The 27,727-nt window shown below is 41.1% G+C and overlaps 1 protein-coding gene across 1 annotated transcript; it reads right to left on the reverse strand.

Annotated features, from left to right (window-relative positions):
• Window positions 1-6,650: 6,650 nt before the first annotated feature.
• Window positions 6,651-27,343, reverse strand: eif2b3 (eukaryotic translation initiation factor 2B, subunit 3 gamma). Its single transcript, XM_072441456.1, has 12 exons — window positions 27,322-27,343; window positions 26,962-27,117; window positions 25,411-25,565; window positions 21,760-21,919; window positions 21,577-21,688; window positions 18,325-18,414; window positions 16,892-17,028; window positions 16,607-16,797; window positions 16,249-16,311; window positions 15,926-16,074; window positions 12,918-13,021; window positions 6,651-6,775 (listed from the first exon to the last, which is right to left on the reverse strand). Exons 2-12 carry the CDS (start codon window positions 27,107-27,109, stop codon window positions 6,726-6,728), a joined length of 1,359 nt encoding a protein of 452 aa, XP_072297557.1. The 5' UTR covers window positions 27,110-27,117; window positions 27,322-27,343; the 3' UTR covers window positions 6,651-6,725.
• Window positions 27,344-27,727: the final 384 nt, after the last annotated feature.

The following is a 27,727-nucleotide window of genomic DNA, read 5'->3' on the forward strand; positions in this document are numbered from 1 at the left end:
TAGTATTTTTTTCCAAAAGCTAGCATTTGTTTATTGTTGTGTTAATAATAAGTATAGATTGGTTAGAGCCTCCCAATAAGGAGATCGTGGGTTTGATTCTGCATGTCCTCCCCTCATAGGAACAAGCGGTAGAAAATGAAGAAATTAATTAATGAGTAATATTCACAAACATGCCTTAATGTATCCAGATTACCACAATATCAAACTTTCACAATTTTAAGACTGTTACTTTCTATACACTATGAGCAATAAATCATTAAAAACAACAACATTATATATTAGGTTATTTCTATGCATTATGTATATTTTATTGTAAACAGCTGAAACTTTAAGACAAAAACAGATTTAATTCATGGCTTAAATGTTTGCTGTCTTTCACAGTTCAGGTGAAGGCTCTCGTTACAATATGCACCCTTTCCACTAGAGGCCACTAAAATGTGCCTGTTAATAATCACAAATATGACAATATCAGCTAAAATGTTGAAGATAAGAAAGAATCATAAGCACAACTAAAGTTTGAAGACATTGCTAGAATTTAGATATGATATGTTTCTACGTGATTGTTATTCATATATTTGCTTAGATATTCTCCCAAAAATCTTTAAAAAGCACAATTTCATATCAAATTCTGTGTCATCTCATCGCATATTGATGACTTGACATTTATCATCACAGAATATGTCCACATAAAATCGAAATTGACCTAAATTGTACGCCAAAAATATTCTTCATCATGCTTTCTTCTTTAAACGTGTGGATCCTTTTGCGTCCCCTTTAACCATTATAGTGTGTCTTCTTTGATGTGGCTGGACTTACTGGACTCGGGACTGAACCGGGCCGTTCTGGAGGGGACAGCAGCTGGAAATGGGAGCTTATGTGGAATGTGAGGAATTGGGTTGTGTGGTAGGGGGCCCCTTCAGTCCTAACAAACTCAGGGAGGTCCAGGGCCTGGTCTGGAGGCCTTGGATAAATAAACCAACGGAGATGACCATGCACTGTGGAGATAGCTGCCGTCACACCGCCCAAAGTCTAAACACTCACTAACCACATTTTCTCCTTCTCTTGTCCTGTGTCCCAACTGTTCCCCGTCCAGTAACTTTTATAACATGACCTTTTGAATTGTGGATACAATTTAGGGACATTTTAACTATTCAACGTTTTCTGAAAAATACAACAATCTCCCTCATTTTAAATCGGTTAAAAGATAAAGTTCAACGTTTTTTTCAAATTATGACATATGGTGCCTTTAATTTTCAGGTATTTTCTTGTGGTGCTACGACATTGTTAATGCAGTTACAACGATGCTACAAGAGTCAGTGTATCAATATGTTTTTTTCTGGTTCGTATTGTGTATATACCTCAACAACTACTATCACATTTGTCACACAGAGGCAAAAGTGGCCAATCTAGACATCCTATGATTAATTTTCAAGCAAATGTATAGTTTGTATGTATGTATAGCCCTTCAAGTCGACAAATCGTCAGACGGTCTTTGTCTTCTCTCTGCAGACTTCTCCCCGGGCTCATCTGCTTCACCACTCCAGCTCTTCCACTGGCCGTTCCTGCAGTTCATGTCTCCCCAGTGGCTCGGCGCACTCGAGCGTTCATCCGTGCATGCGTGGGTCTGTATGTGCTATAGGCAGAGCCGCAGCAGCACTGTCCAACATCCACACAGTCCAGTCTGAGGAAGCATTTATTTATGAAGCAGAGGCCCAGACACATTTCGATTGGGTAAGTATAACACAAAGAGAAACTAAATCTCCGTTACCATTTAAGACAAAATATAAAGTTGTACAGGACATCAGGCGTTGTTGCTCGGCGTAAAAAGCAATCATTCCTGTCAAATTCCAGGTGGTATGTTGGCATATTATTTACCAAATGAGAGGTTAAGGTTAAGGTATACTTTATAGCTCTCTGCTTATAATCAATTCTATAATTCCACTGGGGAAACCCGTCAGGAGCAGTGCGAGAAAGAACAGTGTGGTGACTGGAGAACCTTTTCTCAGATCTTCAGGCAGCATCTTAAAGTTTGAAGTGAACCAAAAAATCAATTTTCTTTTAGAAATAACACAATTCTAATGCAACATATTCAATTCCTTGCTACGTCTAATGTCTAAAATTTGTCATGGCATTTTGCTCTTGTGGCATGTGATCTGGTTCCATCCCCAACTTTTTAAAGTAAAATCATAACTGAGCTACTAAAATAGTTAAACGTCTGTTGCTGTATAGTTAATTCTGCTACAACTTCAACTAACTGCAGCTGAAAGTAACTAGTTCTATGACCATTAGCCTACCATAGCATACTTCACTCCATCCAAGCGTCAAATGTGGGGGATAAAATCATATAGAAAAAGGTAACGCTACAGTAGTATTACAATATATGCTACAAGTAATAAATATTGCACTGATTTGGCAAGATTATTTACACAAAATCCACACCAATTAAAGACAATTAAATTGTCCTTAATCATCATTGTTATAGTCTTGTGTAGCATGTTTGCCATTTTGTCTTTTTCTAACATACAGTATAATATGATTATCACAACTTCCTCGGCACATTTCAAACACTTTTCATAGCACATTGGTTGTACAGAAATAAAATAAGCAGCTCTAGAGGAGTAAAAAAAAAAAAAAGTTAATGCCATATTACTGTGGCTCCAAAAGCCAAGTGGAAAGTGCCACCCACGTTCTCACACAAGATTAATTATCATAATGCATTTCTTTAGCCCTTTGTCATAGTAATGAATGGTGGGCTTTCTGCAGCAAAAACACACAGAACGCAGAGAGACACAGGGAAAAACACACTTTTCACACAAGTCATTGTTGGTGCGATTGTGAGCGAGGTATTATCCCACACAGTTAGCAGGTGGTAGTGCAAACTCTACAGCTTCCTTTAAAACAAATCATACAACCTATGTTTATGTGAGCATGCTGTTGTGACTTCTGTCTTAGGAATATTGCTTCAAAAAGACATTATCTGAATGCATTTATTCACTCACAATTCAAATGTATAGCTGTTGGCAGGTTTCGAAATTGTTTCAATACATTTCAAGACCAATTAAATAATTTTGTACCATTGGCAGATTTATTTTCTATTATTTATTTAACCAAATTATGTTAAAAATGCCATTACATACATAGGCGTGAGACACATAGTGGACATCTTTTAAACAAACCTTGTCAAAACTCAAACCATTTTCAATATATTTTTTAACCAAGGCTTTATTTTTCAGTGAAGTGAAAAAAAGTCCTTAAAGTTTTCAAGTAAAGTCTGACAATACATTTTTTGCTACATATATTTTTTGCTAAATTTAACATTTTCTGTTACACTTCTGCAAAAGAAGCTTTCTCGATCCATCAAATCCTTTTCACACCACTGATGCCACTAAATGCACAAAGTCTCATCTAAAGTCAACCAATTACTTCCTTTGTTTTACCATTTAAGCTTTACCCATTGCTCCCAATCAAGCCCCCCCCCCCCTCCCCAAGTCAATATGCAGTTAATGAGCCTTGGGGGGCCTGCTGGTGCTACATGGCTTAGTCCGTGTGCAGAACATGTCCCCGGTTGTTATCCCATACACGTCGCTCTGTCTCCAAACACGCTATTGTTGGCTAAGTCACATAAGCAACTGTTGTATCTCTAAGGCTTGTAAAAAGGGCTGTGTGTGTGTTCGGATGGTTAACATGGTGGGGCTGGTGCATGGGGTGATCTTTATAAGGTAAAAAAAAAAAAAAAAAAAAGAGAGGGGGTGGAGGGAGGCTTGGTTCATTTGTGGCCGAAGAACACAGAAGACAAATTGAGGAAGTGTTGTGCTAATGTGAGGGGTCAGGAGCATACACACATAGGTTTGTGACTGACTATACTACTTGGGTGGGCTCAACCCCTCTCTCCTCTGTGTGGTGTCTCTGCGCTCACCCACGATCAGCCCCGGAGCCATGAAGCCACCCAGATACTACCAGACCCCCTATCCCCCCCAAACCCCACCCACATCTGCCCCACCACCCCCACCCGAGAAAACCAAGGGACGCCACACGGCCTCCCAGGGCATTGGCGGGTGTCCTCGGACCGCACACTTGAGTCCACTGTCCGCCTGGGTCCGTTTGACTCCTACGTAAGGGAAGTATGTCCAGTCCCTCAGCTCACCTCATCAATCAGGGCAAATCGAGGTGTTTCACTGCGTCACTCTCTGCTCCAGATAAGACACAGACTTTGGGTTGGACTCTGACTGCAGCAGTTCCTCAAGATCAGGCCTTCCAGTAAAAACAGTGAGCATTTCTGGATGCATGTTCGTTTTGAGAGATTTAGAGAAACAAATATGCGCAGTTAATGATTTACTACAGTGATGAAAGAGTGCTTCATGAGGAAGTACACAATTCTTAGATTGTCGAAAACTTAAAGCTAGATCTATTGTACTGCGCCCTGAAGACCGCACATGTAACACTTTTCAGTTTTGCACACCAAAAAAAATCCTAATGATTTATTTATTTATTTTTAATTTAATGTATATTATAATTTCATATGAGACACAAAATAAATAAATAGATACATTGATGGACAATGAAACAAATCAAAATGCTATACTTTTCCCCAATCTCTAAGGAGCTGCTGTTTTGTGTTATTTCCAGAATAAATAACACTGTAAATAACATTCTTAATTTATACTGTATGTATATTGTATTTAACTTAACACATACTTTTATCAAACAGAAAAAGTGTCTCTAGTCTGAACTGCAGGTCAGGTTCAAATGTGGCGGTGTTGCATTGCTCTGACTCTTGGGTCCCTGTCCAAATATACAGAGTTTGAAGCACACACATGGCTGCCAGATCTCATCATGAGGTGGAGGCAGGGGTCACAGGTCAGCACCACTGAAAAGGTCGACATGGCCAGGACAAAGCGCACAGACATCCTCCGCTGCACTTTATACTTTCCTAACCTCCAACATTCAGTCTTTTTAGTCATCTGTGCACAAAAAAACTTGCTCCATGTTTAAAAGGGCTCTCCAGATCATTAAAATCTTTATGGCATACCGTCTTAAGTCTCACATTCTTAGGTTTCTGGCGAGTCTTTAACTGAAATCTTGTGCTAAATGCTGCCTGTCTTGTAAATGTCCAGGCTTTAGTAACATATGCTTTCTGTTGGTCCACAGTTGGATCACTATAATGACATGATTAGCTCAGAGTGTTTTGAGAGGTTAGAGACTGCCTCCACTAAAGTGTTTTTACAGGCTGAGAAGGGCTTAACATAATGAGACAACTAATCAAGTCTGTATAGTCACATGTATGATGTAAATCTATCTGGATTATGACAATTTTTCTTCAATCTGTGCCTTATTGCACCGATATTCATTTGTTTCATAATTGTCAATACCACTGGAAAATCACAAGACACTACATTTAAAAGTATATGCCTAATAGTTAATAATATAAAGTCAGACAAAGTTGAAGTATAGTATCATTTTGTGTCCGAATATCTAAATGAGTAAATTATGTGTGACTGCGTATGTAGAGAATATACTTTTAGTACTAGGAATTTTAAAATGTTCACAACAAAATAATCTCAGGCAAAGTCTATTGTTAAACACAAAACATAACTAAAGCTAAATAGTTGCTTGATAAGTTGTTTAAGTTTGATGTTAGGATACATACTATGGGGGAGAAATGGCCGTGGTCTCATTAGCCCACTACTGCTGCTGAAATGTGCAAAAATTATGTGTAAATCATAACAACCCCTAATATTTTCAGAGAGAAACGCCTCACTAAAACCTGTTCACAGCCCCGCACACAATCGACATTATATCCAGAGCTAATGATTAATATGAACGCTTCCTAAGGTCACAGCCAAAGGGAAACGCTTACTAGTAAATTACACAGGAGTTCTATGGCTCTCACATAAAACATCTCGACATCGTCTCCTCGCTTCGTGACTCAAGAACTTCAAACCTGTAATTTAAGAAATGTTTTGCCCAAGGAATGCCATAAATCCTGTGACAGCAAAGGGGAGCCGAGGGGAAAAGAAGAGAAGAGAAAAGCGTGAATTTCCGTCAGCGCGTGCGAGTGCGAGGGTGGGGCGTCCCTGTTAACTGATACCGAGTCAAGCTGGGTGGTCCGCGGCCTACGCATGCACCGTTTTTGTGTACAAATAAACCTCATCCCCCGGTTACGTAGTGCATGGTGACCCCTCCCACTGCCCGTTTCACAGCATATCTGGTCTTCACATCGCTGCAATTTAACACCAAGTGCAATTACTGACACTGTCAATTTAAACTGACAAGGAGCAACATGGGTTTCTTTAAGCGGGATCAGAAACGTAAGAATAGCAAAGAGATGAGTTGTTAGTTAAGGTTTTTGGAGATCTGAACTAAAGAAAAAAAAAACCTTGCAAAAAAAAGGATTTAAATCACTATTTTGAGAGCGTTACTCTTTTAGTAGAATCACACCAAGAGCAGTCCAGCTTAAGTATTACAAGACATGCCTTGGCAGTTATCTAGAGCTGTCCTTATTTAAAGCCAACAAACTACAAAAAGTATATTCTTAATGTCAAATATAGTTTGAAAATTGTTAAAATGACCCGTCAAATAAATGTACACTGATATGAGGGATAATAGGATATGACAAAACCACAATAAAAGATCATTTATGAGGTCAGGCTTTATTTAAATGAAAAAACAAAGTACAAAGAGCCCATTGCAATGCCTTACATGCTGCCTTCTGATCAATTAATTGTTTAGATTTCCATCAGTTGATCAATTCCCACGACCTCGTTGGTCCTTTCCGCTGAAAAGTGAAAGATGAATAAAATTAATGACAGGACAAAAGTATGGTTGTTTTTCATAATTACAGAATTTTAAAGCAGCTACATTCTCCATGTTGAAGGAAACTCCCCCAAAACCAGGTCCATATATCACAACTGTGCAGAGAATATGAGACATCCGACTCTCTGTCAAAGTCCAAAGTAAAGACTTACAAACACCCATGCAATTGGTTAAAGCATTCGAGTAAAACACAAAAATACTACCATGTTTCTTAGCTCTATAGCCAATAATTGACTTTAGAAAATGTTAATATTTTTCATATTTCATACAAATTTAAAAAATAATGTATAAAATGAGGAGTGGATTTAGACACCGGCCATAGAATAGTCTTTTCATTGATATAGTATGTACAAGGGAAAAGCCCCCAGAAATACACAAAAGAATACCAGAAAATGACAAGTTTTTAACATTGAAGTACTGTGAAAGTTCTATAAACTAGTGGTTCTCAACCTGGAGGTCAGGACCCCGTGGGGGTTGCAAAATTATTTCTGAGGGTCCACAGATGAAAATGTATACAATAGTCTTAAACAAATGACCCCCTTCAAATTCAGTGGTAAATGTAGATCCTATAGTTATTTATCAAAGCCTATATACTTTAAACAAAAATAATAATCAAACTTAGGCAGATGCCAGTTTTTTATGTTTGTGGGTCACAAATTCAAACTGTTGTTTTTGGGGGGGTTGACATTGAAACAGTTTGAGAATGACTGCTCTAAACCACCCACTAAGACGCAGATGAGGCCTGGAACTGAATCTGCCGGCGTTCCCTGTGTATCGTTCTACATTTCATCCCGGGCCTCCAACATCCCTCTATCACAGAGCACCGCTGCTGATCCAAGACAAGCGGTGGCACGGAGTAATGTTCCATCCACACAGACAGCTTTTAGTGTGAAGGAATCTGCAGCTACGCACCCCAACGACAAATGGAGCATGGGACAGAGGTGGAGAGCCCAAACCTCGACTTTCCATTAGCAATACATAATATTTGTAAAACAGTGCAAATACTTTTAAGTCGCACTAAGTTGTGATAATAAGTACTTGGAAAAGCAGTGACAGTGGTGCAGTGGATATATTTGTAGTAGGGAGTAGCGATAGTAGCGATAGTAGTAATTGTAGTTGCAATTACTGGTCACATTTAATCATGACGCAACTACATTAGAAACAAAAGATTCCTTGTATACAATACTTAGTAAAGTACTGAGTTGAGTGCTTTTATGGATAAGCATGTCACTTTTTGGTAAAAGGTATCTCCTTTACTTTGAAGTACCGTAGAATATGTGATTATGTAATATTTATCAGAAACGAAACAAAGCTTTTAAGAAACGCATGACCTAGACAACTGCACATTCACTTATGGGGGCGATTATAAAGATATCAGATCATGGTGAAAAGTCAAACAGTGATGTAGTGTCTCTGTCCTGTCTATGAATATTTATTACAAATAGATGCATGAGAATTAGGTCATATAGCCCAGAGGAGATGTCTCATGGCAGTATCCACACCTGACAGACCAGTGTGTGTGTGCGTGCGTGCGTGTCTGTCAGGGTGGTCTTTAGCGCCTGGTGGGCGTGTAATGCCTTTAGCAGCCTGTAGTCTGCTACAGTAGGTGACGAGAGACCATCAGTGTTTTATTCTAATGTATTTTAAATTATAAGACGCCTGTGGATTACCGGATCTCCATTTTGTATACTATTTATTATATGAATGTGTGTATATTAATAGATCTATGCATTTTACGTTTAGGATTCTTATGGTCAGGCCTGTTTTGTGAGTGCTGAACAGGTCTGACCATAAGAACCCTAAACATATTAAAACCTGAAGACCTAATGAACCGAATTTTATGGTTTACATCACAAGGTGCAGTTGTACATTTTAGCGTAAAATAATAATCATCCTTTATCATGACAATATATTGCCCCCGACTAATAGTAAAGTATTGTTTCTTCTTCAAATAATGAAGTCATTTGCTTAAATCCTTTCCCCTCATATAAATCATTATTATATTTAGTTTTTGTTCAGATTTGAAGACACAGAGTCCATGCTAGGCAGTATATCCACTTTGAGACTCAATTTCCAATAAGCCAACATTACTGTGTTTTTTCCTAACATAAAAAAATGAAAGTAAAAAATAAATAGATCACTTCATCATCATTTATATCATTATCGAGTTACTTTGGCCCATTACCTTCTACCTATGCCTCCAGTGTTAACACAAGCGGCAACTGTTTCAGACATTTTTGGACCAGTTTAGCTCAACCTCACACCGTTGTTACTTAAAGCGCCCTGTTGTTCACTCAATTAGGCTGCTCAGTGTGGTGGCCGCGCTATACGTGTGCATGTGTGTCTGAATGTGGCTGCGGGCCGCTGCTGTTGAATTCCGGGTGGTCCTGTTCTGGCGCTGCTCTCTAACCTCTCCATCAATGTAACGCACACACAAACACACACACGCAGCGAGCTTTGGGGACAAGAGGATTAAAGTTTTTTTTTTTTTTTTTAAGTCTCGGACAAATCTCTCCATCACAGTCTTGAGAATTAGGAAACATTCAGAGTTGACTCAAACGCTTGGCACATACAGACACCACACACATTCACCACACACCTTTTGTAGAGAAGTCTAGCGGACGTGGTTAAATGTGGTGATAAAATGTGTAATAATAAATATCTTTAGGGTTGTTACAGTTGATAGTAATTTAGGTCAAGTTAATTTAATGTGTTATTTCTTAAAGCGCTGATTTCTGCCGGCTCCTTTACGGTGAGTCAACGTAAACGTCATCAAGTGCTGGACCTGCCGTTTTTATTTATTTATTCAAGCCAAAAAGGCTACACAATGCTGCTGGATACTACAAAATCTGAGAACAAAGTAGGGCAGTGGGCTCTGACTAATCAAAAATGCATGAATTGAAATATGGTTAAAAGCTCAATTTAGCAAAATATGTCCATCCATCCATCCATTTTCTGCCGCTTTATCCGGGGCCGGTTCGCGGGGGCAGCAGTCTGAGCAGGGACTCCCAGACTTCCTACTCCCCAGATACTTCCTCCAACTCCTCCGTGGGGATCCCGAGGCGTTCCCAGGCCAGCTGAGAAGTCTCTCCACCGTGTCCTGGGTCTTCCCCGGGGCCTCTTCCCGGTGGGACATGCCTGAAACACCTCCCCAGGGAGGCGCCCAGGAGGCATCCGGAACAGACGCCCGAGCCACCTCAGCTGGCTCCTCTTGACGTGGAGGAGCAGCGGCTCTACTCCGAGCTCCCCCACCTTATCTCTAAGGGAGCGCCCAGCCACACGGCGGAGGAAACTCATTTCGACCGCTTGTATCCGCGATCTTGCTCTTTCGGTCACTACCCAAAGCTCATGACCATAGGTGAGGGTAGGAACGTAGACCGACCGGTAAATAGAGAGCTTTGCCTTTCGGCTCAGCTCCCTCTTCACCACAACGGTCCGATGCAGCGACTGCATCACTGCAGCCGCTGCACCGATCCACCTGTCGATCTCACGCTCCATCCTTCCCTCACTCGTGAACAAGACCCCGAGATACTTGAACTCCTCCACTTGGAGCAAGGACTTCCCACCCAACTGAAGAGGGCAAGCCACCTTTTTCCGGTCGAGAACCATGGCCTCAGATTTGGAGGTGCTGATTCTCATCCCAGCCGCTTCACACTCGGCTGCAAACCGTCCCAGTGCATGTTGCAGGTCCGGGTTTGATGGAGCCATCAGGACAACATCGTCTGCAAACAGCAGAGATGGAATTCTGTGGTCCCCAAACCGGACACACTCCGACCCGTGACTGCGCCTAGAAATTCTGTCCATAAAAACTATGAACAGAACCGGTGACAAAGGGCAGAGTCCAACATGCACTGGGAACAGGTCTGACTTACTGCCGGCAATGCGAACACAGCTCCTGCTCCGGTCATACAGGGACCGGACAGCCCTGAGCAAAGGGCCCCGGACCCCGTACTCCCGGAGCACCCCCCAAAGGACACCCTGAGGGACACGGTCGAAAGCCTTCTCCAGATCCACAAAGCACATGCGGACTGGTTGGGCAAACTCCCATGAACCCTCGAGCACCCGATGGAGGGTATAGAGCTGGTCCAGTGTTCCACGACCGGGACGAAAACCACTTTGCTCCTCCTGAATCCGAGGTTCGACTATCGGTCGGATTCTCCTCTCCAGTACCTTGGAATAGACCTTACCCGGGAGGCTGAGGAGTGTGATCCCTCTGTAGTTGGAACACACCCTCCGGTCCCCCTTCTTGAACAGAGGGACCACCACCCCGGTCTGCCAGTCCAGAGGCACGGTCCCCGACCGCCACGCGATGTTGCAGAGACGTGTCAACCAAGACAGTCCTACAACATCCAGATACTTTAGGTACTCAGGGCGGATCTCATCCACCCCCGGAGCCCTGCCACCGAGGAGTTTGCGAACAACCTCAGTGACTTCAGCTTGGGTGATGGATGAGCCAGCCTCTGAGTCCCCGGTCTCTACTTCCTCCTCGGAAGACGTGACTGAGGGATTAAGGAGATCCTCAAAGTATTCCTTCCACCGTCCGACGACATCCCCAGTCGAGGTCAGCAGGCCTCCACCCGCACCGTAAACGGTGTTGGTGAGGCACTGCTTCCCCCTCCTGAGGCGCCGGACGGTTTGCCAGAATTTCTTTGGTGCCGACCGATAGTCCTCCTCCATGGCCTCCCCGAACTCCTCCCAGGCCCGGGTTTTTGCCTCTGCGACAGCACGAGCCACGGCTCGCTTGGCCTGCCGATACCCGTCGATGACCTCCGGAGACCCACAAGCCAGAGTGGCCTGATAGGCCTCCTTCTTCAGTCTGACGGCATCCCTTACTTCCGGTGTCCACCACCGGGTTCGGGGGTTGCCACCACGACAGGCACCGGAGACCTTGCGACCACAGCTCCGAGCAGCCGCATCAACAATGGAGGCGGAGAACATGGTCCACTCGGACTGAATGTCCCCAACCTCCCCCGGGAAATGGAAGAAGCTCTCCCGGAAGTGCGAGTTGAATACCCTACTGACAGAGGGCTCCACAAGACGTTCCCAACAGACCCTCACAATGCGCTTGGGTCTGCCAAGTCTGTCCGGCTTCCTCCTCCGCCAGCGGATCCAACTCACCACCAGGTGGTGATCGGTTGACAACTCTGCCCCTCTCTTCACCCGAGTGTCCAAGACACGCGGCCGGAGGTCAGATGACACGACAACAAAGTCTCTGCACTGCTGTTCGGCCCATAGGCCGCCACAACAGTGAGAGACCTGTCCCCCACCCGAAGGCGAAGGGACGCGACCCTCTCGTTCACTGGGGTAAACTCCAACACGTGGCGGCTAAGATGAGGGGCTATAAGCAAGCCCACACCAGCCCGCCGCCTCTCCCCGCGGGCAACACCAGAGAAGTGGAGCGTCCAGCCCCTCTCGAGGAGATGGGTTCCCAAACTGTGCGTGGAGGTGAGGCCGACTATATCTAGTCGATATCGCTCAACCTCCCGCACAAGCTCAGGCTCTTTCCCCCTCAGCGAGGTGACATTCCATGTCCCCAGAGTTAGTCTCTGTGTCTGGAGATCTGGTCGCCGAGGCCCCTGCCGTCGACTGCCGCCCAGATCTCTCTGCACCGGCCCCTTATGGATCCTCCTGCGGGTGGTGGGCCCACGGGAGGGCGGCCCCACGTCGCTCTTTCGGGCTGTGCCCGGCCGGGCCCCGTGGGGTAAGACCCGGCCACCAGGCGCTCGCCATCGAGCACCCATCCCAGGCCCGGCTCCAGGATGGGGCCCCGGTGACGCCGATCCGGGCGATGTAAACGGCCTTGTTCTTGTAGTCATCATAAGAGGCTTCTGAACCGATCTTTGTCAGACCCGTCACCTAGGACCTGTTTGCCTTGGGAGACACTACCAGGGGCTTGAAGCCCCCGACAACATAGCTCCCGGGATCATTCGGGCACTTAAACCCCTCCACCACGTTAAGGTGTTGGTTCAAGGAGAGCAAAATATGTCTCCATAAAAAAGTCCCATCAACTTCCAGTAGTTTTGGTGGAGAACTAACTATAAACCTATCAAACAAATTGCAATAAATAAAGTGATAAAAAAAAAAATATATGCGTTATGTCTTACATTCGGCATCAATCCGTTGTCCATTTCCCACAAGACAGTATTTGAGATCTGCTCCTCTGCCGATCACAGCATGACTGCAGATCACACTGCCCTGGATATTGCATCTGAAAATAAAACGGTGACATTATTTCATACAGCTGAATTATACTTATGCTTTGCTTTCGGTGTGTTTTTCTATAATACTTATTAAACAGACACATTTCCTGAGCAACATGACCTTTTTGGGCCCAACCCATCATTCGGGAATCACTGCTCTTTAGCACTTGCCAACTTCGAAAGTAAACTGGAACATTTAGCTACAAAATAAGCCTCTGCACCTGCCTAAATATCCTGGTACAAAATGGTGGGCAAAATGTCCATGTTAATTAGGATTAATATTTCACTGGGATAAGTCTGGTGGACATTTACTGGTTTGGTTTACGCCAAGTTCCAAATGTGCCGTTTGTGCTCTTGTTCCTTAGAGAGTTGGATGTGTTTACTGTTCACTCTGTTTTGCTTTTTGGGTACACCGCTCTGAGAACATTCACACTGGGAGCGACCCACTGACTGCCACACGGCCTTCCAATGTCGGCTCCTCCAGCTGGGATCAACCAGACTTAAGGAAACATCCCCATTACGGATTCTCCCACCTGTCGGGAAAACTCTTAACGCACCCAAATCCGCTGCGGTTAATGACAAGACATTAGCATATATATTAAACAACAACAGAAACCTGAGCCGTGTATGTGCTCGAGTCTAGCTTGTGACATTTTTGGCCCGCACTCGCTGTACCACCTGAGTTGGCACTCCTGACCCACCATGCATTCTTCCACACCGCCAAACCATCACCATAAAATTCTTGGACTGGACACACAGACCATCTTGTCTAACCTTCTAGAATTTGTCCATGTAAGTGAATGTCTTGCCCGTGCAGTGACGCACACTCGCTTGGCCTGCCGCGCGCCCCACACATACTGTAGAGCTTGAATCCATTCGATTCAGTGACCCTGGAGGGACAAGCTGGTGGTGGGGCGGCCTTGCATGGACCTGCGCGTAACTGGTGACGATTCAGAGTTTTGCAACATTACAGACAGCGCGGCATAAAGCGAGACCACCAAAGAAGCCTCATAGCTGAAACACCGCTAATTACTAACACCAGGACTCTTCCCTACCACGACCCCCCCTCGAGCCCCTCTCACACACACACACACGTCAACTTCCCCCATCACCACCCCCCCCATCCCCTCGCTGTAAAGCTGACCCCGACTATCCCCCTTCCCAAACATGCAGCGCTTTGTCAACAAGCTCTGGTCAGCTCCAAACAAAGAGAGCCCAAATGCGAGGGGTTTCTGCGACATGGCCGGGGTCTGCTAATCCCCTCATACTAGCTCTTTCTTTCCCTTTTTCTCCTTCCTTCTTATGTTCCTCAAAGAAAGGAAAGAAAGAATTGCAATTTCTTTTCCTGCGCGCCTTCCCTCGTTCCCTCGTTCTTTCATGGCTTTGTGTGGTGCACCTTCCTGGGCATCATGAGGGTCCCCATGCAGACTGGCTGGGGTCCCTAGAAAGGCTTGGGTTGGGACAGAGGAGACACACTGGACACAGCAATGAGATCTTGATGGAAAAAGTGAGAGAGATAAAAGGGGGGCGATGTGAATGAATTCTACATCCAATTATGAGCTGTGATGTGAGATGAGCATGCTCCGACCAGACCTGTCACCAGACGCAACATCGTAGCTCTGAAGCAACTACAGCTTGTATCCATGACAATAAGATGATCTAATGTGACAAGGCTAACATTATGAAATCAAACAAACTAAATGAAACCAGTTAAAGGTAAATGTCCATCATTTCAAACCCATTTCCTCCTACAAGTTTCTATAAGAACTCAAAAATAGAACTCAAAGGTTCCCTTGGTATGACAAGACAAATGAATGTCCTTAAAAAGAGAGTGATATCAGGGAAGTTTTAGGAATTGCACTAGTTAACTTACAATATTATGTACATTTAATATGGAAGTATTTGTAATATGCAACCTAGGAGTAAATAGAACGATTTCAAAATGTTATTTTTAACCATGCATTTTAAAAGGAAGATATGTTTTGATATAATAACTAAGCATCTTAACTAACTAACTTCAGCATTTGATTTCAGAACTGCATGAAAAACACAAGCTGCACCTACAATAATGGACTGGATGGACATTATAATGGACATACCGAAAAAGGAAAATATAATGAAAATAAATAAATAAATAAAAACACATTAGGGTTAATTTGGACCTGGAAAAAATGAGAGTCCCATTTGTTTTTCAACGCGTCATGATTGTGTTACTGAATGTAAAAAAATTGCCAGTAAATTGAAATTGAATTAAAAAGTACGTCAACCTCCTCTATGCCTCTTCCGGTGGCTCCTGGCCACACACCTCTTTATTCATCGTCTTCGTGTCCCTCCCTCCTTCTCCTAACATTATTCTCTGTTAGCTACGGGAGATACAAGGCCTTATTCAGCATTGCATTCATGTTTCACTTTAATAAATGTATTTGAATCCGTGTCCTGAGCATGTGGTCCTTGCGAGTGAACTAAATTATGTTTGGAAAGATTTATTTTTATATTAAGTTCACAATGGCTTTTTAGTTGACTGAAGTAGATTCAAATGCTAAAAACAGACATAAGTACTACAGAATTTTGAATGGCGCTTCCCAAATTCCAAAAGCAGCAGAGATCCTGGCATTGGCGAGTAAATTTGAGGTTAAATGAAATATATGGATGTTGTGCGATTCAGTTCACTAGCCCCATGTTTGTTTGGAAGTGGTCTCTGGCTGGTTGCACCCCAATAGATCCTTTGTTAACGCAGCGCTCCCTGTTTGACCCCATAGAGACGGGAAAACAAAACCTGCTACACTTCCCGTCAACGCACACAATTGGCAATGGGACATATGTTAGGAAGTAGTTTTTCAAATTTAACACGTAAGATTGAATTCCTTTGGCTAAACGTAGTAGATTACATATATTTTGAGTACTATTCTTACCCTTCTTCAATGGTCACGTGATGCATGATGATGGAGTTTGCGACTTTGACCTTCTCTTTAATGGAAGTGTAGTTTCCAATCGTGGCCCTCTTGATTGAGGTCTTGTCTGCAATCTGGCACTTCTCTCCAATTATACTGTCTGAACCCATCTAAAGGGTCAAAACACATACACAAAAAGTAATTTATACATTCAAGAATTAAAGAATAGTATGATATTTTCTTTATTTCAATTTCAATTTTGTATTAATTCTTCACACATTCATGTATTTTCTTACTCTGCTGGCAGATTATTTGTGTCATATAATGAAACGTGAATTACATACCTGACATCTTTCAGAAATGACAGCAGACGGATGGACTGCCGGTTCCTCAAACAGCTTTGGGGCCTAGTCAACACAACACAATACTAATTTATGAGAATGATACTAATAATCCTCTCACGTACAAATTATATCTCAAGAACAACTTCTAACTCATTATCAATCCATTATTTATACATTGTGGCTTCTTGAGACTTTTAGCCACACAGGCTCATAGAGTAAATTATCTTATCTTCATTTATGATGGGTGAATCATATTATAAAGTCATAACTATACATCGACTGAACATGAAGTACAACATGAAGGACTACAAACTACAAACATCAAAATAACAGATATTGTCCGCTGTGTAATGAATACCAGTCTGTTGGCCTCAATGTAGGCAGCCAGAGTGTTGACCCGGAAGCACAGTCCCTGGTCCATGATGTGAACGTAGCAGCGCAGGTTTCCCCCGTGGTATGCCTCGCTCATGTCGCCCCGGTGGTCATTCCAGCAGGACCGCTCCTGGGCCAGCTGAAGGAGAGGCTCGTCCCGGGATGAGATCTGGAGCTCTGGAAACAAAGCACAACGGATTGACAGTGGGGGGATAGTTATTATACTTCTATACTATGTCGTTATACCGTCATATCTGTAAATGTGGCTCACCATTGTCGGCTACGCTATCACTTTGCTTTTGACTTTGATCATCGGCGTCGTCTTTGATTTTGGAGCTATTGGTCGTTTTTGAAAATTGTTTGCGGACAAGATAAGGCACCAACTCCCCACGGATTGATGAGATGGATCTACAAAAAAATATAAACACCACAGCAATCAACATATATGCCAGAATAGCACTTACTCTAGCTATGTCCAAAAATAAATTCAAACTACGGTAATAGAAATGAGGGAATGCATCTACTTTCTATTTAAGTAGATAAAGCTGAGCAATGCCTTGTCTTCCTGTGTATTTCTTTGACTTAATTTCTTTTCCTCTGCACTGAACTTGCACCCGTTCTTTCTAACTCCCGGTGTCTTTTAAAGGGAGATTAGAATTTCCATCTGAATGACAAGAGAAAACAAGAGTTACTCTGTCTATTTCTATCGTGAAGCGAGAGACATTCAACAAGAATAGAGACGGGGAGAGCGGGAGTCCAGAAAGAGCCTCAAATAAATCTGCCTTATGTCCCATTCTCCATTACAAGAAAGAGATGGCACAATTGTGATAGACATGACATAATAGGCTTAATCTAAGGCGCTAAATCACAGAACGAAATTTGGGCAATACCTGAGTTGTACGGATATTATATATATATACACAACATTTAGGGAAGGCTTCACAAAGGCCATTTTAAGAATCCCTTTTATGATAGAAAAAAAATACTATTTAAATTGCAATAACGAAATGGACGTGTCAACTAATAATGGTTATGCCTGTATGTCATTTAAGTTAAACTATTAAACTGTCACTGAGACAAAAAGGAACCATCACCTACTACATATATATATATATATATATATAACAAATCTCATAGATTACTTTACACCAATGATATATTACATACTGTAGCTATACACTTTTGAGACCTTTGACTCTGCAGGTATCACAGCTCTCAGTTTAATACATTTTTGCTCTAATAAAACAGCCAATCATGCTGCTAATACTGGAAGAGTATCGCTTGCTGTATTGTAGCTACTAAAGTACAGCAGGTAGTCCGTGACATTGCTTCACTTTGAGGTTAAAGGCCTAACTGCCTACCTCAGTGGCACATAGTAAAACAAATTAACACCTCGCTGGAATATCCTGCTAATAGACCTTTACATACTGTGCGCGATGGTGAAGTAGCAAACCTGAGTTCATGTCTGAGGGATGCAACAGACTGGTATAGTCTTACAGTAACTCAGATGAATGAGCTGATGCGTATTCTACATGTCAAAAAACTCAATTATCAACTCAAATTATTGGTTAAAACAAGTGACGACTCATCTGACTTAATGATGTAATACAAAGGATGTAAGTCTTTGGGAGAGGTTTGCAGTACACAGGTTAACTAAAAATCAAATCAAATAATATAGTATCATTGTAGTATCAAGGAACGTACTTGTTTTCTGTAAGAAAGTCCACCACAGCCTTTTTGAGGCAGTAGAGATGAGCGTCTTCCAGACCAGTTTTGATGTGCATACGAGGGTGTCTGAAAGAAAAAATAACATCTGTTTTTTGACACATGTTTTTACTGTAAAGTTTTACATATTGTTGTGTACATTTTGTAGATGCTCTTCATGAGAAACCACTCTATTTTCTTCATGCAGACTGTTTTTGTTTTATTTGTTTGCCTCTCATTTACTAACCCTCCTTTTAAATCTTCCCTGTGCATGAATGTTTGATGAAAACCAGACCACATTAAAGTTCCAAACTGGTGACATCTGTCTATTGTCCTGCCTCAGCCACCGTAGATGTCGCCCCACAGAACCCGTTATGTGCAAGCTGCCGGCGAGACAGGTTTATGTTGACTCGGGGGCCGCGTACACATAGATAGACAATAAGTCATGGTGGCGCTGAGTTTGAACATGTGACATTTATGAAGCGAGAGCCAATGAAAGCCATTTCGACCTCCAGGTTTCCATAAACAAATCAGGCCTCACCTCTCGGACCTACCCTCCCCTTCCTCTGCCCTTCCAATCATTACATAATAAAAGCAGCAGGGTGCACTCCATCAGAACACTGCCTTTACATGCTGTAGCCCATTTGCTGCTAATCACATACACCCTCCATTAGTGTTCAATAGTTTGGGCTTGTTGCAGTGATTTAAACCAAATGTAACTGAATAATTATAACATAAAAAAAAGTCTAAAAAAAGTCTAAAAAAAAAATGAAAAAAAAAGTTCCATTACACCCCTTTCAAAAGATACTTTTGAAAGAATAATTATATATATATTTACTCTCCGTTCACATTTTGTTTCAATACTCAATTAGATCAATATAACGCGACTTGAGGTAAAGTGGTAGTAACTCATTAGTAGCAAGTATACAATTACAATACAAAGAAAGCAGTGCATGTCCCCATTTCTCAAACGGAAGAGTTGTACAAATATACATTCTTCCATAATTCACCCATAAATCCCTGTTCTGTCATTACTGCTTTGTCAATCTACACTAGCTGTGAAATTAATCAAGCTCGAGATTCAGTTATTTCTAACTGCCGATGATACTATCATTGATAATATTGGTACTTTTTATTTGAGAGGTCCACAGCCTTCATCTACACCAATAATATACATCTACAGTGACAAAGAAGAATTGCTTGGTCACACGCATTTTACAACTAGCTGCTATACATCAAACCTTGTGCGTGTGTGTTCTTCATAGTAAACTTAGTTTATTCAAAAGTATAAAAACACATGTGAATTCAGTGTGGACATTCTCTGCAGGTGCATTTGTGGCTCTGCAGACAGGGATGATTCATCTGTCAGATTACTGATTTACAACTAAAGAACCGCTCACATCTTAGGTAGTGTCTCATTTTGTTTCTTCTAAACCAGACCATAATATCCTCATCAGCATGTTTTTACCTCAGAGTTAAAAGCACTGAGAAGCTTATTTAACAAATACTGTCAATACTTCTTAAATAATGGTTCAGGATTCAGTTTTACTATAATTTGTGCCATATTGTATTACATCTGTTGAGGAAAAGACATGTTGCAAAGCAGTGCAGTGCAGAACAGAATAAAAAAGGGATCTCAACAACAACTACAACAACTTAAAGGTGGTATGGACGATTTTTTTCAGCAATTTTTTTTATCATATTTCCTCGTGGCGTGCATAAATCATTTGTCCTGCCACGTATCAATCATAAAACGCACCTACCGCTCACCTCCAGCCGCGTGCGGTTTGTGCCCACGTTTCCGCGTGCCTAAGCGCATGGATCTATCATAATATAGTTCCCTCAGTGTACGGGGCAAAATGAAGACGGAGAAAGACAGTTCGAGCTGACGCAGAAGTGGACAGAAATCTACGGGAGACGAACGATGCGCTCCGTTGCGCTAATAAACAAACGCACGTGTGTGTTGTATCGGTCCGCACGGGGGAGTGCGCATGCGCACTTCCGCCTGCGTTCTCAAATCGCAGAAAAATCGTCCATACCGCCTTTAAATTTGACCAATAAATTACTATAAATTATTTATTTAAAAATATTTAAAAGCCCTGCTATACTGGTTTTTAAATGTCCAGAAACACAACTCAAGATAACTTAAGTTCTGTATTTCAGTAGAAGGTATGGCTGCTGAATTATGTATAATATAGCATAAAATTATAAACATAACTGAAATCACAATTTAAAGCAATTAGCACAGAGGAGGAAGAGGAAGTGCAACAGCCTGCTACAAACATATTGACGTAAAAAGCTCCAACCTGCAGAAATCAAAGTATGAAAAATATATATATATATTTTTTTTTCAGTGAATAATATTTTTTTTGTAATACTTTTGTGCAGCATTTACTGTTCTGTACAGCCCTAATACGATCATCAAAAAATTACCAGTTTCTGGGACAAAAGTCCAAAAGTTTTAGGTCTCAAAGTCTAATCAAGTATTTTGAAATGAGTGAAGTACCAAATTGTATAATGACGTAGCTTATATTTGAACAAGCAGCTGTGTACAAGTACATACATGTGTTGTGCAGTGAGCCACTTGATGGCTAAAACAGTCGGATCTCGTAAAATGACCTACTGCTGGGTTTAAGAAATAACGCAAAACTGTGGAATTTGATTACAACCTTCAGCAATAAGGAGTGTTGGAGTGTCATGCGTTTCATCCGTGTGTGTAAATGAATAGAGCTGATGATTTACAGGATATGAATTTTTCTAGTGAACCAGACATGTTTCGCTGTAGGCTGGCTGTGTTTCCATAACAGAGTGACAATGTGTGAGTGTTTTTTCTCCATCACTGTCCACCTCCAGGTCATGTTCAAAGCCTCTCGGAGTGTTTGTAAGCATTTGCATGCAAGTGGGTGTATATGGAGGAAAACCTGCATGCAGCTGCTTGGCCCCCCTCCTCTTATTGGCCAAAATTTACAGTGGCTTTGGCTCCAGGAAGTATTTACGAGCTTCCAAAACACCCGCTCGCACATACGCAAGCATTTCAGAGAGAGAACCCACCTAGAGCAGAATTCCTACGACCTAGAATCCCACACACAAACTGTTTAAGCATCTCAAATACTTTATAGCATGTATTTAAAAGATGCCATTTAATTTTATATAGTGTGATAGTTAAGGAAAATTATTTAAAGTTGCAAAAACAAATTATAATGTAAAAGGACAATCTGTATTAACTATATGAACATACCCAACCAAACTTACTTTGTCATTATAGATTTTCTGATCGACAGTCCATCTTCCAGATCTGCCTCGTTGGCCATGAAGAGGAGCCTCTTGCCTGAATGATCCACACCAACAAAGTCCCTATGCTCAGCTGAAAAAGATTTCAGAATTAAACATTACACACTGCACCAAACTGCCATTCATTGTCCTTGCGATCATTACCCGCTTTCTTCTTGCCCTTCTGTCCCGGGACAGTCTCTGTGAACGTATGTGTCTTGCTCATTAACATGGCCATTGTTGCATTGTGGGCACGGAACAGGTCGACCACTTCATGAAGAGCCACATCAGTTATGAGGTCACAACTCAGAACCAAAATGTCTGTCTGAAAAAATAAATAAATACACCTTCATTATATTGCATTCATTTTGACATCTAGCCTCTCAGTTACACACATTATGTGGCAACAATGCTTTAAATAACCCCAGTTGATTTTTTAAGTTGCAGAACGACAGGAGTAATTGTTCTTGGTGAGCGGTGTAGTATTACTTGTACATAGGCCAAACCAAAGCACTAGCACACTTTCAGGCTCTGTGTTACACTTGCCTAAACAAACTTGACAGTCGGCAGTAAATCCTGTCTTCCTCTCCTGTTTAAGGTATGCAGGACTGCTGGAGAGTCATTAAGCAGAAATTTTCTTTCAGAGTAATCACAACATACAAGTACAATGCAGAAACATGATAGACTCAATCTGACCATTTCATGGCCATATTTGGTTTATGTGCTGGATTGTTGGTGATTTGAATTTTGCACAGCTCATTCTGGAAAAGAATACACTGAAAAAACATACCAAACCAACTTTTAAAAAGCACTTTAATGCTGAAAGAGTTGGACAAAATATTATTTGAAAGCATTTCATAAGCCTTGCTTTGCTAGTCTACTGGTATGTTAACAAGGTATAATTAAATAATGAAGTAAAACAAAATTGTCACATGAGATTTTCTGATAAGATCAGCAAGTTAAGGAAAAGACAGTGACAATAAAATAATGTGGTCCAAGGGGTAATTTTTTGGTAAAGTTCTACCCTTATAAAATGTAAGTAGACATGTTAAAAGCTTATTAATAAGGACAATGATACAGAGAGTGCAGTCTGTCAGTATTTTGTCAGCATGCATCTGTGTTTACATTTATGTGTCTGTGTGCGGTATCCATCTGTCTGTGTGGAGATCTGAGCTGTCAACATGGAGACTAATCCCACCATTAGTGCCAGATGCCCAAATGCTGAAATGAATGAGTATAAAGAACTGTGGCATCCCTCAGGTCTCAAATGAAAGACTACAATTAATGTTAAAGAAAATATTGTATAAAAGGGTCAAAGTTATAATGCAGTTGACCTATAGTGACAACTCTGGATAACCTGGTCTGAATCTGGCGACAGGAAACCGCCGCAACCTCAGATTGGATGTATGTCTGCAGCAGATCTACCGACACTGAGCCTTTGGGACCTTTCAACTCTTCCCTATCACACACTCGTCCTGAGAAGCATATGCATGTTCCCACACAGGCGGAGGTGACAGCAGAGTGGAGTCAGCTGGAGAGCCACAGACACTTTGGCCTTTCAACAGCCACCATCCCTGGACAGGTCAGGACCACACACGCACAAACAATCCCACCAGCTCTCCACCATGGGCCAGGCAGCTATGAACAGCAACAGCCACATTGAGCTTTGAGCTGAGATATTGTTGTGAATCTATTTGTGGATTCTGGTTTACGATTTAGAATTTGTGTAATTCAAAAACACAACATCTGTTTATTTTGCCATTTTAAGATTACTTTGAGTGTTCTGACTTTTGTTATGGGGGAAGCTGATTTTTATCATTTGCTTGAGGTAGTCCACTACACCAGGGGTTCCCAAATTTTCAGACCGGGACCCCCAAAATAACTGCAACCAATCCGGGACCCCCACTGCTTAATAGTCAGAGATCATTCCTAAGTTTTTTAAAATGTTACTTATTTTTAATTTGCGTAAATTTGTGTTTATTGGAGCTGCTTAATGTGTTATTTTACCTAAATTAACTGAAATATACAGTTTCCTAATAAATAAATAAATACAAATATAGTGTCATAATTTTAAAATCAGAACTCACAAGTCATCTCGCAAACCCCCAGCTCATGCCTCGTTTTGTTGTACATTTGCAAGGACATAATATAAATTCCACGACTGGGATGAATATAAATAATATATAATACATAATATAAATTCAAAACGGTATACTGTATACTGACGGTATACAATCTTTTTTTAATCATACCATCTAAATATCACATGAACTAAATATTGTACTATACAATACTGAGTATTGTACTGTTCACAACTGCAATTGATTAAAACATTTTGGAATTGAAAATGTTCTCGCTTTAAATAAATATTGAGAGACATACACACACGCTGCCAGGTAATTAAGCCCAATGATAAAAAAAAGTTCTGCCTTTATTCACTGGTGAGGATTACAGTGCAACAATGAGAAACATCCCTTAATTCTAGAGTCTGTTTAAAGTGAGGGTTGAATAAAATATGTCACTTATAATCTCGCTTTTCAGTAATGAAGAAAGATGACCTCCTTTGCTTAGTGTGTGTACACTGATTCCTGTAAGCATTTTGTTTGAGAGGTTACACCAAATCCCTTCGTAGGAGTGCGTTTATATAAGGAGATGAGTGAGCGAGTATGTCTGTACTGTACTCATGCATCAGGTTGACATTTTGAGTGATTTCTGCACTGGGATTTGGCAGGCCATGGTTACGGTGCTTCACTCGTCACCCTCCAGTGTGTCAGTGAGGGTAACTCAATGCCTCTAATCTAACAGGCTGCTCAAAGGATTAGGAACTGGCCCATTCTCATGCTGGAGCTAGTCTGGCCTAAGAGTGTACGTGTGTGGGGTTACGCTACGCAACTATTTAACAAAGACAATAATAAGAATGTGAAGAGACCCATTCAAATGCCTGAAAAAATATTAAATTCACCTGTCACAACAAAATGTGTCCTTTTTAAACTTTGATGAATCCTTTTTCAAAAGAATAATAAGATGAACTCAGAAGAATGTGATGAGCACTAAGTGTTTGTCCGTGTGCGTGTGTGTACTGTAATGTATATAATTATTATTTTATTCTTTTTATTTTTTAATGTGCCTGCATGCACATTTGTGTCAAATTAATTTTGATTTCTGGTTTATTGCTTTTCTTCATAACATCAATAGGATATTTATGCATCAAAGAAAGATGCATGTAAATGGCTCCAAATAAAGTTCAAAACCAAAAACTATCAATATAACAGTATCATCATATAACAGTATCATCAATATAACAGTATCATCAATATAACTGTCAAAAGTGTGGCATATACAGTAGGACAATAAAACCTCACATAATCAAACAGAAATGTTGCACGGATGCACACAGACTAGGGATGAATATAAATGGTGCACTGGGTAAACTGGCAGTACAGGGATTTAACCATGATCTCATGTGCTTAGAGAGAATGGGATGAAGAGAGGCATGGAGGGATCTGCGAGCAGGAGATGTTCTAGAAATTGCTATCAGGGGCCATGGATAGCCTGTGAGCATGGGGCCTTGCACGTCTGTGTATTTAAAAAAGGTGAAATGAGGCACTTCGACCAGAGAAGGGAACAGCACGCCTCAGTGGTCATCAAGCATTACACAAAATGGACGCAGTGACCTCTTTAAAATCTTCTGTTTTCATTATATTCTTGGCTTTAACTTTTGCAAAACTGTTTGTTTCAGCACTGATTGCAACTCTGCTTTTTCTCACCAATAAAACCCTTCTGAGCCTGTAATGTGTACTATTGTGTCATTCATACCTTTATTTTCGATTGGATGTGCCTTAGACTGTCTACGGTGCCCATGTCTCCATCTTCTTGGATGCAAACCACATCAAGTTTCATTCTGACCTCCTTTATTTTAGGATCTGTGCTCATCATTTTCTGGACTTCTTTGGTGGTTATGATTATTACCTCTGAAAACATTGAAAAAAAGTTACAAAAAGCTTTTAATGTAACTATGCAAATACAACCAGATCTACCATCAAGTTAAGTTAAAAGTACTACAAAATATCTTTGTAGTCCTAAAACAGGGTCCATCTGGTTTAAAGAACTTCGTCTACATAAAATGAGTTCTATTGGGCATTTGTGTGCCATGGCTCTGTCAGCCTATTAAAACCAAATTGCAGGGCTTTGGCTAGTTGGCAGCACACTGTAAAAATCTGACCACACAAGATGATTATGTATAGCAAGGTAGTTTTATTTAGGCTAGTCGGGACCTACAGGCTCTCATAATAACAGCCCTGTTTACTAGCAGAAATAGCACACTGCAACAAATCCCTTTATACGACCACAGATCCTGGACCTTGGGCTCACAGCACCAAAAAAGGCAAAAATGTGGGTGGTAAATCTAGACAGGAAATGCACACCTGACACTGTCTTACAACGTGATGACAAGCTGGTTAAAATGAGATTTGTAACACAGACGTTTTATGAACGGATTCATTATGAACGGTTTGGGGATTGATATACAAGTCTATAATAAGAGCTCATCAACATGTTGTTCTGAAATAATATAATTCAAAAAAGAGGATTAGAGGGTTTCACCAGATTTATGAAGACATGAAAATATTAATATAAAGACAGAAGTATATGTAAAGTAAAATGTTACACACATTAAACAGATGTATGTTTTCAATGCAGTTTACAGCCTTGAAACAAACACATAAAAAGAGCTGAATTGAAGTTGAATTGTTTCCAAAAATGAAGTATGCTTTCCATTTCCATTCACTATATGAAATTTTAGAGTTCACTTAAAATTATTATGAGAAGAAACATCACGATAGGTTTGGGCGATTTCGTTCATCACTGATTCATGAGTGGCTTCAGGGCTTTAGGTAGTGACCATACAGATCAGACAGAAGCCGCATAGCTTTAAACCAACTGAATTGAAACTGACAACACAAATGAGAGACTCATGAGGTTCGTTCTGCTTTTGGACTGAATAATAATCTTGAGAAACCAATTAGAACAACAATTTCAGTTTTTGTAATTACAGAATAAATCAGCATTACGACTTTTATCAGTAAAGGTTATATTCAATTTGAACCGTTTGAACATCTGGAGATATAGATGGGTCATGCTTATGACAATTATAATAAAAAATTGTATGGTTCCTTTAACTATGCTTCGGAAATAGTAATGCTTTTTATCATTGCTTATTTTTCAGTTTAGTTTATTGTCACCAGAATAATCCTGATTCTCGACTAACCAAATAATATTTACAATTTCACATCCTTACTTTTTCACAGTAAACTGGAGCTACATTATGCTGCACGCTACAAATAACAAAAAAACAACAACAATGCATACCTTCAAACCCGACTCTTTCCAGTAAATTGAGAGAATACCAGATAACTGGCTTGTTGCCAACCGGTAACATAGGCTTGGGGGTGCTGCAAGTCAGGTCAGTCATGCGAGAGCCCCCCCCAGCTGCCATCACCACTGCCTGCAGCTCCATAATGTCAACTGAAACAAACAAGACAGAGATTGAATTTCTGTGAAAGTTAATTAATGACAGATAATCCTATATTCAACCCCCAAAATATGAATAATGCTAGGACAACACAATATTCACGTTCACTGTTTTTTTACCGACATTTAAAGACACTTTGCGAGTTCAATCGTAACTTGACTACATAACTACGTAAATCATAATTTGTGCACACATACCGATCAGGCTCTCCTAAATCCCAGTTCACACACAGTCAGTGGAGGTGACAACAGCTGTAGCACATGGACGTAACTAGTATTTGCTGCTGTCACTGTTGTTAGCACTCTGCTCCACTTCCTTGCGCCGAGCCAAAGTCTTAAAACGCATCAATCGGAATGTGCGGAAATGAAATTCAGATCCCAAACAATAGCTATGAACAGAATATCTCCTCTTGAATGCTTCACAAAAACCTGCTAAGTTAAACTAGCATGTATCGTATGATGACATCTGAGTGCTATCTTAAAAATGGTCCGTCAGGAAACTCGATCCAGTCATACGAGGTTCCGCGTGGAAAATTAACTAAAGTTGATTAGATAAAGGTAAGATTGCAAACTAGCATGTTAACTTCCTATTATATTTCTGTAC

This window comes from Eucyclogobius newberryi, unplaced genomic scaffold, assembly GCF_026437365.1.
Source record: "Eucyclogobius newberryi isolate DKJ021-1_F unplaced genomic scaffold, fEucNew1.0.hap1 SCAF_12, whole genome shotgun sequence".
In the NCBI taxonomy this organism is placed as follows: Eukaryota; Metazoa; Chordata; class Actinopteri; order Gobiiformes; family Gobiidae; genus Eucyclogobius; species Eucyclogobius newberryi.